The 12,493-nt window shown below is 48.3% G+C and overlaps 1 protein-coding gene across 1 annotated transcript in view; it reads left to right on the top strand.

Annotated features, from left to right (window-relative positions):
• The window catches only part of CDYL2 (chromodomain Y like 2), a 149,707-nt gene that overhangs the window by 94,274 nt on the left and 42,940 nt on the right, over positions 1–12,493 (top strand). Inside the window, exon 2 of the mRNA XM_072967787.1 lies at positions 5,805–6,393. Within this exon, the coding sequence (XP_072823888.1) occupies positions 5,805–6,393 (589 nt within the window). The remainder of the gene's footprint in view (positions 1–5,804; positions 6,394–12,493) is intronic.

The following is a 12,493-nucleotide window of genomic DNA, read 5'->3' as shown; positions in this document are numbered from 1 at the left end:
GTGATGATGCTGCTGTTACCAGCTGTTGTCTGTGTGTTCTTGATCAAAGAGAGGGCTCTCTCTGGCTTAGTGTCTCCTGGTAGAGTGGATATGGGAGTTTTGGGGCCTCGTCGCTTGGATGCTGCAGATCCTCCCCCAGAAGCTAGCTTGACCTGCCTGGCTCTGAGCTGAACTCCTTGGTCTGTTGGCTGTTTCCTTAATGTAGTTTTGATTGGACTGAGTGGGACATGCCACCTGTTCCTACTGCCTTCTTCTCTGACCAGACGATCTGAAGCCCCTATAGCCTTCTAGATCTGAAACAGTCCATACCTCGTTGTTCCCAGAGCTTGTCCCTTCTTTATTCTTCCCGAGGACTTTGTGACCCAGGTCGTAATGATGGGAGCCTATCCCAGGATGTTGAAAGGATGCAGAAAGAGAGGTCCTTGTTGGGGTGGGCTCTGAGGCCCAAAATCAGAGGAATGCCCTGGGCTGGCTTCTCTGGTGCATGTGTGGGCAGATAGCAGGTGTGGACACCATCTTCCTTTATTCCTTTTTGGCCTTGTTCTTTGCAATCAGACATTAAGACTTGTACTGGTGACCCACAGTTTCTCAATCCAGCACCATCTGGTGTGAGGGGCGTCCCTTCGAGGGTTTGATCGGTAGTCCTGGATTCCTGAGCTGTTGTCATTTTATACCTGTTTGGTTTGGTGGGAAGCTGGGATGGGGAATATGACTGCTGATTAGTCTGTGTCCCTTTAAACCAGTGGAGAGTTGGAGCAGGACGGGAGGGAGGCCCACGTGGCATGCTCAGGGATCCCAGGAGAGTCAAGCTCAGGAGGCTGCTTTTAAACCATGTGAAGGTGCCGTAGTTTTCTGTGACCTGGCAGGAGTTGGGGGAGCATCTGAAGCTGCAGGTACACCATCAGCCTCAGTCGGGTTGGGCTCGCTGTGCAGGAGTGGGAGTGGATATGGTGTCCCCATTGAAAGCTTGGGGTCTGGAGCCAGGATGCATTGGACCAAGTCTTTGGTCTCTTGTCAGACGTGGGGTCTTGGCCAAGGTCCTTAACCTCTAGGTGCCTCCTTTATGTCTTCTATAAAAAAGAGAATGAAATTACTCACCTCGTTGGGGTATTTTGGAGATTAAGTGAGTTAATACAAATATAATGTTAACATATAGGGATCACGAGCAACAGTGGCTGGCACTTAGAAAATGCTGGATGAATGGTCAGCCTGCCAAGGGAAGCTAAGAAAGCCGTCCTTCAGACTGAAGAGGCCTCTCACTGGTCCATTCAGTCTCTGAAGGCCCCATTCAGTCTCAACTTAAATTGTTCCTTCTAGGAGGGACCTCCCTGTCCATCCGATTTGCAGGAGCCATTCTTCCTCACAGCACCTTTCTCTTCACCATCAGAGCCCTTTCTGTGATTCTTACTTTGTGCTCACTCATTGAAGTGCTGTGTGCCCATGAACCTGGATGGCGGTCTCTGGGTTCACCATGGTCTGCGGTGTCTCGCACGTCGACATGCATTGGAGTGTTGGTTGAACGACTTCATGAAACCATTTCTTTCTTCAGTGCTTGTTTCTGTGCTTGGCTCACCCACACGGTTGGCACCTTGCTTGCTGGGTCCTGGTGGCTTCCCGCTGGTGAGGTATAGCCAAGTGGCTAAGAACATGGTGGGGAGTCAGATAACTAGGGTTCCAATCTTGGCTAACCACCTACTGGACTGTGGGATGGAGGGGAAGTTACCTACCTTCTCTGAGCCTCAACTTCCTCACCTGTCCGTAGTGAGAATAATGCCCAGCAGAAAGCTTGGGTATAAAGGTGAAAGCTAACACTTTATAAGTTCTTAACACAGTTCCTGGAGCTTAGCATGTGCCACTAAAGGTGATTGTCATCATCCTTATTCCTAATGAGATGGCCATCATTTGTCATCGTGGCACTGGCGATAATTACCTCAGAATGTCCCTGCCCACCAGCGGTAGACCAGCATTGGGATTAGCCGGGATCACAGAGAGAAGATGTTAATGATTTGGTTGAACTCTAAGGAATCGTTCAGGGCCTCAGATTGCTTGTCTTTTAAAAGAGAAGCTAGCAGTGCTTGAGTTTTTAGTATCATTTATGTGTTCATTAGTAACTGCGGGAGAAGGGAATTAATGACTGTGTCCCTGTGGAGGGGCTAAGCTTTAGGTAGTGCCCGAGGCCTGTGCCAGGTGGGGCATCAGAAGCAGAGCTGCCAGCACCTGGGGGCCTAGCTCTCTGTTTTCAGCGCATGTAACGGGTTAGGGGATAGTGGAGGAGGTTGGAGGAGCTTAAGGGAAAGAAAGGATTTCTAGACAGAGAGAGTGTTGCAGTCGCACGCAAGATCAGGTTCTAAATAACGTGGGCTTTTGTTATCAACAGAACAGATTAGAGCTCTGGTTCTGTTTGTGACTCTCCCAAGGAGAAGAGGAAAAGAGGGTCAGAAAACCCATCCAGGGATGCAAAGAAGGAGATTAGGCCCCAGGAGGTGGCGCATTCAGAGTCTTATGGGAGGTTCTGCTCTCCTGGAGCTCCTTGTGGGCATTGTGGTCTTTCAGAAAAGGCAGTTGTTTTTCTGAACCTGAAAAAAAAAATTGTTTTCTTTAAAAATGTTTTAACTGTGGAAGAAATAATGTTTATAAAAGCACTTTTGTCAACTGGCATTTCACGCATCTCAGAGCCATTTCACTCATTTGTGGTGCTTTGTGGTGGTCAGGACACTTTACTTTCCCCCTGACACTGTAGTCCTTTCACCTCTCCCAACAACCTTGCTGGAAGCTGCTATTATTACTATTACTAGTTCTGCTTTACAGATGGGGACGCTGAGGCCCAGAGAGGTTGGGTGGCTTGCCCAGGGTCGTGTGGATGGGAAGTGGCGAGCTGATAGTTTCTGCCCTCGCCCTGGAAATCAGGCTACTAGGGATGGTCCTGTTAATACTGTTCATTGTTGTATTGCGTTAATTTAAGAAGGAATGTTTAAGTAGATGGACTCTCCCTTCTTCCCAGTGAGGGGTTAAATATCCTAAAGTGGGGGGTCATATTCTGCAAGGGGTGGAAGCATTGTTTTTAGGTACCACCCAGGTTTGTACTCATTCACAGGCGGATATACAGGATTAAGTGACCTTCCCTATAGAGTGCTAAACTCCTTTTTTTTGTATATTCTCCACAACCACCCTATGAAGTAGGTGCTGTGTTCCCCTCTTGCTAGATGAGTCACCTGAGGCCTAAAGAGCTTTAGTAACTTGTTCAAGAACAAAGGACTCCATTGCAGGAGATTTAAACCAGTCTCTCTCCATAGCCTGTTCTTAAATACTATACTAAGGTCATTTTGATGCGTGTGCACTGTCCATCCATCCACCCATCTGTTCCTGAACTCACCTCTCTACTGGCCCTTTCATCCATCCCCCAACCCCCCATCCATCCAGTCCTCTGCCTGTTTATAGATCTTTCCATTCACCGACCCATCCCACTCTTATCATCTGTTCATCCATCCAGCTACCCACCCACTTGCCTATCCCACTATTCACACATCTGTTCATCCATCTACCAACCATCCATTTTTCCATTCATCCATCCATCCACCCACCCACCTACCCTCCCACCTACGTATCCATTGTGTTGGTTGTTTGTCTAATATGGTTTTCTGCTTCATCCTGGGGAAGTAGTTTCTCCATTCTGGGAGCCAAGCACATGCTTTTTGAAGCTGGAGACCTCCATGCCAACACAAATCCCTTAGCTCATATCCCTTAGACATATCTGGGCTTCCTCCTGACACTCGTAGGTTGGCCTTTTCTGGAATCTTGCTATTTCTGGCAGTGTCATGTTGCTTGTTCACTTTTCTTCTTCTCTAAACCTGCAGAGGGTTTCCCCCTTCAAAGTCCTGCATATGTGCAAAGAGCTTCAGGCTCCTCCAGAAGCACTCTTGACTTTCTGCAGCATTAATCACAAATGGATACTCAGCCAGCCCCATTCCTTGATTCAAAGATTAGAAGTTGGATTAGTTTGGCATGATTTTACTTTTTCAAGCTATTATAGAGTTTGTGTGATACATCTAAAAATTATGTAATAAATCTAAAACAGATATTCCCAGAGCATTTTATAAGGAAAGAAATTTTAATAGAAATAGGCCAATTTGATTTGAGATAAATCAATTAAGGAAACAATTTAAATTGTCTGTGAAGAAGCAGTATTATAAAGAGGCAGCATGGCCTAGCTGCTTAGGTATTTATTCAGTGCAAAGCAATGGAAGTCATTTAATTATTTTGCATAGCCTCTGTTGTACATAGAACATTGGGAGGCAATCTCACTTTTCAGAGTTTTTCACTTTTTATTACAGAAAAATTTAAGCATGTAAAAATTCCAACATACAAACATAAACAGTTGTATAACGAACTGCCATGTACACGTTACCCATCTTTAACAATTATCGACTATAACTGTAACCACTTCTCCCCTCTCGTATTGTTTTTCTTTTCATGAGTTTCGAGGGCATATTCCTCACTTAATACTTAATTTCACTGGGTCAAAATTCCATCCTAGAAAAATATGTAATGTTGACATTGAAATATAATAAACTGTTGACTACAGTTGTTTACTTTTTCATTGAAATTTAGCTTTTTTTTGGTAGAGCATTGGGAATTTTCCATCTTTTTTTTTTTTGGTTAAAAAATTTCAAATCTGTAGCAAAGTCGAAAGAATAATAAATGAACCCTCACATACCTTTCACCCTGATTCACCAGTGATTAGACTTGGGGCTGGCATTTTCCATGATAGTGCTTGAAGACAGGGGAGGTGTCCTTACTGTTGAAGGTACATAGACAGTAGCACGTGGCTTTGAATCCAGATATGAGTTCAGAGCTCACTTCCATCATCTCTTTGCCCTGCATTGTAGGCAGGTTGCCTCATACTTAATCCCTCAACTGTCACACAGAAGTGGTGATAATGTCCCCCTTGTAGGGTTATGCAGGGTCCATAGTAGGCCCTCAACAGATGTTACCTATCACATTGTCTCACAGCTGCACTCGCTGTGTTGCAGCTGGGGATGCTGAACGGGGGAAATTGGGCTCTGTCGATTCAGGTCATTTTTGGTTAATACGGCAGATTTTGTAGTTCAGAGAGTTGGTACGTCCTAGTAATTAAGACAGTAAATCTGGGCTGAGAGTGGTCAGATCCCAGCTCTGTCCTTACCAGCTTGGAACTCAGTTGTGTGACTTAATTTCTCTGAGCCCCATCTCCCTCACTGTAAAGTGGAGGGTAGAAAGAGTAGCTACCACATCAGGTTGAAAATGAAATAAGAGGAGAAAATGAAATGGGAGCGTCCATGCCCAGCATTTGGTACAGCGTCCGCCTCACACGTGCACAGGGGATGTTCCTCATCGTTGGTGTTGCTGTAAGGACACGTTAGCACAGCGCCTGCCGTATAAGTGCTCAGTGTTGCTTAGTATGAGTAAGGGTGAAAGCCCCACACCAAATGGGTCTTTGAAGCTCAATGAAAAGACTGCGGGTCTTTGGTGAACGCTTGCAGTGCGATGTGACGTAAGAGTCAGCTTGGATGGGCGTGTAGATGCAACCCCTGGGCACGCGTCCCGTGGTCATGGGAACCACCACGCGCCTTTGGTTCCATTCAAGGATGTCCTCAGACAGACCAGCCTTCTTGAAGGCTCCTGGAAGTGTCAGGAACAGCTCGGCCCAGGGTCCGGGCAGATGCTTCTATCCTGAGGGCCTTGTGTTGCTCTAGTTGCCTGGGACTGATTTTTCCCCTCTCTCTTTCTTCCTCTCTCTCTTCTCTGATGCTCCTCTCATGTCCCAGGTGGAAAGGATCGTGGACAAGAGGAAGAACAAGAAAGGAAAATGGGAATATCTGATCCGGTGGAAAGGCTACGGGAGCACGGAGGACACATGGGAGCCGGAGCACCACCTCTTGCACTGTGAGGAGTTCATCGACGAATTCAACGGGCTGCACCTGTCCAAGGACAAGCGGCTCAAGTCAGGGAAGCAGGCCAGCGCCTCCAAGCTCCTGCGTGACGGCCGAGGCCCGTCGGTCGAGAAACTCTCCCACAGACCCTCCGAATCGGGAAAGAGCAAAGGGACTTCCCATAAACGGAAGCGAATCAACCCGTCCCTTTCCAAGCCGAAGAAAGGCTATTCAGCCAAGCTCCCTGCGGGAGGTGACAGGGCCACCAAGACGGTGTCTTACAGGACTACCCCCAGTGGTCTGCAGATAATGCCCCTGAAGAAGGCTCAGAATGGGATGGAAAACGGGGACGCTGGCTTGGAGAAGGAAGAAAGGCACTTTGGAAACGGGTCCCACCAGGCTGGCTTGGATCTGAATGAGGTCGGAGAGCAGGACCTGGGGGACTGCGACGTGACCCATGCGGCGCTGGCGGAGAACGGGCTCGGTACGTGGCTGGTCTTCCTCTCGCGTGGCGGTTGGGGCTTTGTGGGCAGCCTAGGGAAAGACCTAAGACCCCCCTCCCCCGTCCCTGACTCTTGGCCAGGTGGTAATTCTCCCTTGGTCTCTCTCACTAGGGCCATGTGAGCCCACGCTGGTCACAGACATGTGTGCATGTGGGGGGCCCAGCCATTGATGCTTTAGCCAAGGCCTGCCACGGATCAGAAATCTCTGCACTCAAACACACCCAAGGCCATGGTAACCACTCTGCAGCCCCTGCCCTGAGGGCAGCTCAGGTCCTCACCCCTCAGAACCAAAGACTCCTGTCCCTGGGGGGCCAGTGCCATTCCAGGCAGCACACACCTCCCAGAGCCTTTGCTTTCTGTCTCAGTGTGCCCCCAGCACTGTCACCCACATCTCCTCCATCTCAGACCCACTTTGGACTTGAAATTCTCCGAACTGGTCCTTAAGCTGGAGGCTCCTGGCCCTCATCTCTGGCTGGCATGCATGACCTGGCCCCATTTCTATACGAGGTCCTACCTGTTGCCTGGACCCCATCCTAGGCTCATTCTTTTGGTTTGCACCTTCTTGGTACAAACTGGAACCAAACAGTCAAGTTTATGGAGTTCCTCCCTCTTACCAAGTCCCCACAGGCAAACTTAAGGAAAGAGTAGGCAAGACCCAGGTATTTAAAGCTCCTAAATCTGACATTTCCTCAGTAGTCAAAAGTGCTTCTTGACTGAGTCCTTAGTGGCCCGAGTCTTCCAGGTTATGAGTCTGTACCTGTTACCTGCCCTCCCTCGTTTCTCAGCTACCTGTGTGTCTCTGGGGTGTATTTTTCTCTTTAGCTGCCAAAGCCCTGAGCCTTGGGATGTCAGGAAATTCTGTGCAAGTGTGGACAACCTGTGCCCTACAAAGTAGGGCCATCTGATGTCCTGGAAGGAACCAGAGTGTGTATGGGGTTAGGGGTGCTGGGACACAGGTGGGACGGGCTGGAAGAGTTCCCAGAGGGATGGGGTGATGGATGCAAATGCACGTTAGAGGGATATTTATTTCAGTTCCAAGTACTCAGGGCATGCCTGGCTGGGGAGAGCCTGCCGTCTTTAGGGATCCTTGCTGGGTAATCCGAGGAATCCGCTTTGGGGTTGCTCTTTCTCCAGAGAGAGGAATTTCACCCAAACAGGATTTATTTAGCAGTCTCTGCCCCACATTGACTCACGTTTCCATCTGGGGATCCCTGATGCTGACATGACTCTGCCTGCTAACATATGTAAAAGCTGTTTGTTTTAAAAACCCATCTCTTGGGGAGGAGTGGGCTTGTGTAAATGAGGCCTGGCACAAACATCAGTGTCTGACGTTCCTGTGACAGCTGCTGGCGGTGGAGGGATTCCCTGTCTCAGGAAGGGGAGCTCTTGCGGCTCCTTGGGTGCAGACTCAAGAAATCTGGGCATGATTGCCGGCACCCTGGCTGGTAGCAGCCCCCTGCCCTGTGCAGGATGTGAGGTAGGATGGTGTGCTGATTGTAGCTGCCAGACTGTACGGCGGAGAGAGAAGCAGATTTGGAGAAAGGCTGAGATGAGGTGCACTTCTCTTCCACACACCTTTCCGGAGGGGGCAGGGCTGCTAGCTGTGTGCTCTCCATCCTTGGGCCTCATCAACATCCCTGGTCTGTGATCTGGTACCCCCACGACTGCAGGAAGCAGGCGAAGATGAGCCTGAGGGCCTCAGTGGTGGCCCTGTTCACTTCCAGTGCTTTGCTAGACCTTTCTCATCTCTGATCTCTTGCTGGCTTCATTTTTCCCCAATTAAAAAAATTTTTTTTTAAATTGAGTTATAGTCAGTTTTAAGGTTATTCTTTTGTTTGTTTGTTTCAATGGAGGAACTGGGGATTGAACCCAGGGCCTCGTGCATGCTAAGCATGTGTTCTACCATTGAGCTACACCCTCCCCCTTCCCAACGTTGAATGTTCTCTATTTCACTTGGGTCTGTGCCTGGACAGAGAGGAAGAAGCCACCTGCCTCCATTTTGTTGGGTGTGCGGTGTTCCCAAAGGGCCTTTTTGCCTAATCACATCCTTGAGGTTCTCCTGAGGCTAAGGCAGTGCTTCTCACGTTCACCTGTGTACGATTACCTGGCACTTTGTTAAAATGCAGATCTCCTAGAGTCTGAGTCACCAAGTCTGGGATGGAGCCCAGAAGATGGGATTTTAACAGGCACCCCAGGTGGCTCTTATGCATTTTGAGACATGCTCTGTGGCAAAATGGGGTGGCAGTTATGTTTCATATCAGGTGTCAATTGAAATCAATTCAATACTTTTTTTTTTTGTGGCAGGGGGGAGTTCTTCCTAAGAGTTCATCACGATGCTAGGTGCTTAGAGTAAAGTATTAAAAAGATAGATAAGGACTGCTTCCTCTGAAACTGACAGCCTTCTGTCCAGTAGGTTGAGAGTGGATGTCTCTAGGCAATTGTTGAGAAGACTCCTGAGGCTGACTCACTGGAGGGAGTAACATGTATGTTACATAGATGGTACGTCTCCCCATACCTGCACTGACATCTTTTGTGGTCACTGGGGTGATAAATGCCCCAACCACTGTCAGCCTTTAACACTCTAGTTAGAAATAGTGTTATATCAAGGTCTTGAGGTAACTGGGGAGAGGAAAAGACTAAGAATCCTTGCCAGAGAGATAGAGACTGAGAGGGAGACAGAGAGACTGATTTCGGGTTCTTGGAGAAGACCCAAGACAGAGGAGGTTTTGTGGTTCCAGAACTTTCTGGCAAGGGCTCAGCGGTGTAGTCAGGCAAAACAGGACTCCACTTATGTTTTCAGCCAGAGGGAAGCCTTGATAAAGCCAGTGTGCATGCCCATGTTGAACCCTGAACGTTTTCCTCCATCCCCTCCCCCCCACCTTCTCTGTCCACCTTGACCAGTGGTCCAGTTCCCAGTGGCACAAGGCTGAGGCAGTGAGGTCTTCGGCACAGGAGAGGGGCCTCATCTCGGCCTGGCAGAAGGGGCTGGGGAGATCCTGGCTATGCTGGCCCAGCATTTGCTTTGGGGGTGGGCTGTTGCTTTTTATATGATTGTAACTTCTCTTTGGTGAATTAAAGTTCTGCATACAGAAAAGCAACTTACGTAACATGTTACTCACTTGCTGCTGACTTCCCTGATCTGAGCTGTGGGAACAAGTGCTAAATTGGGGCTCCAGCGGGTGGTGCTTTGGTTTCAGGCAGCATTTTTCCCAGCAATGTGTGCGAAGTGTGTGCAGCGACTTGGTGCCGCTTTTGATTCTGATTCTTCTCCTGTAATGACAAACGGCTCTGTGGTCCGGGTACCATCTGCCTCAGTATCCCTTTGGGAGCTTGTTAAAAATGAGCTCTGCCCCAATAAAATGAATCTCAGGGGGCCAGGGTGTGGATTGTGTCTTTTAAATGCTGAGTTTTAACACCCATGGTGTCTACAGTAGCTCCTGGGGAAGCATTTGGTTGTAAGTGATGGATGGCTCATAGATCCAGAGTTACTTCTTGAATTTTAAGTTTGTAAGTGGGGATGTGATTTAGTCCTTTAAAGGTTTAAATCCTGATGCAATTTCTTCTCCTTGCTTATACACGCTGTGCCAGGCATCCCTCTTTTTGTCTCTCTCTGTCTCTCTCTGTCTCTCTCTCTCTCTTTTTCCCCTGAAACAGACCTGTTTCATCTATACAGAAAAACTGTTGGCTTAGTTAACGCCTCTTGTGGTCTGGTCTAGAACTGGTTAGCACTGTTTCATCAAAGTAGTCCAGGCTGCTAAAGTTTCATCAGCACTTTACAGATTCAGATGAACCTTTAACCTATGCAGACGTCCCTGACTAGGAGCCAGCATTTCACTCTGCACCCTGGCACAATTCATAGATGCCCAGCATTCTGTGAATTTCTGTGAAGCCACTGAGTTTCCACTGTGGATGCTGATCCCATGGCCCTGTGTTCACATCTCTGAGTTTTGAGAATCGTCATCCTTGTGTCCTGACGACTGCTGTCATGGTCCGAGGACTGCATCTGAGACGCAGCTCGGTTCACTGTGTTCAGAATTGTTCCTCTCATTGGATGAGTCATCCCACACACACGACAGCATTTGCCGTCTTCTCTCCATCCATCTTTTCAAATTATCTCAGCTTTCATCTCTCTAACGTTTGTTTATCTCTTCCTACTCACTCTTTCAGCACGATGGTCATTTTTCCTTTCGTTGATCGTAATGGAGTAACCATGTTCTAAAAGCACTTCAGAATGAACCGTGAATGTGGGAAGTGCCCTGTGACTTTCAAGAACCTTGGGCTGTCAGACATGGAGCCGACATCAGAATCCAGCAGAGGGTGTGTTAAAAAGCAGGTTACTGCACCAAGCCCCAGAGTTTCTGATTTAGTAGGTGTGAAGGAGAACCCAAGAATCTGCATTTCTAGCAGGATCCCAGATGCTGCCGCTGGTCCAGGGACCCTGCTCTCAGAACCTCTGCTCTAGACTAATAGATACCCAGATGGTTGGGACGAGAATGACAGGTGGTGGCTGGGAGTGCCAGTGGTGGTACTGGGGAGAGCTGAAGCACTTTTGCTCTGGACGTTGAGTTTGCGTTCGTGAGAATTCATAAGTTGAAAGTTTGTGAAATGAAGTTGTTAAATTGAAACTTTTAGCACATGGGAATGTCCCTGTTAGGCACTGGAGTTGGCAGAGTCCTTTCTGTGATCCTCGTAGCCGTCCTAAGCAGCAGCTGGTGTTATTCTACTCGTTTTTTCAGAGGAGGAGATGGAGGTTACGAGTGCCTGGGTTGGGACTAGGAGAGAAATCCAGGCTGTGTGACTCCAGACCCGGCGCCTAGATCACTGCCCTCTGGGCTCCCAGGCAGTGCAAGGCAGTTCCTCATTGCTGATAAAAATATGCCCTGAGTGGGGGTGCTGCCGAGTGCTGGTGGGGCAGGAGCCGCTTCTTGGACTCCCCCTCATTGCTTATTGATGGACAGACATAGTCCCTCTAAGCCTGAGAAACTGAGTGTAACTCTGTGCTGCTCAATTTGATACTCGGGATAGAATGGTCAGTTTCCTTAAAAAAATACAACTTAACACAGTGGATTCACGGCCAACTAGAAAACTTGGCCAGAGCAATAACTCTTAAATTATTAAATCAGTCATTACAAAGCTCTCATAAAAAGTGGGAAGAAGGCACACAAGGCCCGGATGGCTTTACAGGCAAGCCTACTTAATATTCTAGAATAGAAAACCCTCTCTTATCCAAATGGTTGCAGAAAACAGAAAAAGAGAAAATGCTCCAACTCCTTTGATGAGGCCAGTATAACCTGGATTTCTAAACCAGACAAGGAGGGGAGGAGGAAGGAAAATTATAGGCCAGTTTTACTTAAGAATAGAGTGGCAGAAGTCCTGAATAACCCTCTTGGGCTTGTCACAGTTTCTTGATGCCTCCTCAAAATTGTGATTGTGAGAAATTTCTCTCTCCATGCCCTGAACTTGACCCTAGTTCATGACCTTTAGACCCATCGCTGCTTCTGGAAGTGCCCAGCTTGTCCCCAGAAGAGGCCTCGTGGGAACTGGCTCAGGTCAGCCCGTGTGTCATGGGCAGTGGCCTCCAGCCATCGAGTGAATCACAAAAAGTCCAAAGAGGGTGTCTGCTAGGGGCCTCTTGTTAACACAGGTATCAGCTTCCCTGGGCACAGCTGTTCTTTTAACACACTTCAGACACCCACTCCCAGGCCAAGAGACTTTGACCGGCCTTTTTGTCTCTTCAAAAGTGGGTCATTTTCCAGACCAATAACAATCACCAGAGCCTAAGGGGTTCTTATGTTTTGTCTTCCAAAGTGTGGCCAGTGATTGACTTGTGTGAATGAATGAACTTAAAGCCCTTTTATGTGGTCACGTGAAGACCCATCCAGCATGGCCACTGCCTCCAAGTGGAAAGTGCCAGACAGCGGTGGAAAATCTGACTGTCAGCTTGACCCACGGCAAATCCAAGGGGGAAATTGGCCCTCCTGGTTGGTGCCCCAGTCCTGGGTTTGACTTTGGCATCTAGAGCAGGCTGATGAAATCCTGATACTGACAAGACTCGGAAATCAACCAATTTCTTTCCCTGCC

Source organism: Vicugna pacos, chromosome 9 (genome assembly GCF_048564905.1).
Source record: "Vicugna pacos chromosome 9, VicPac4, whole genome shotgun sequence".
NCBI classification, from domain to species: Eukaryota; Metazoa; Chordata; class Mammalia; order Artiodactyla; family Camelidae; genus Vicugna; species Vicugna pacos.
This window is presented reverse-complemented; position numbering and strand designations above follow the sequence as displayed.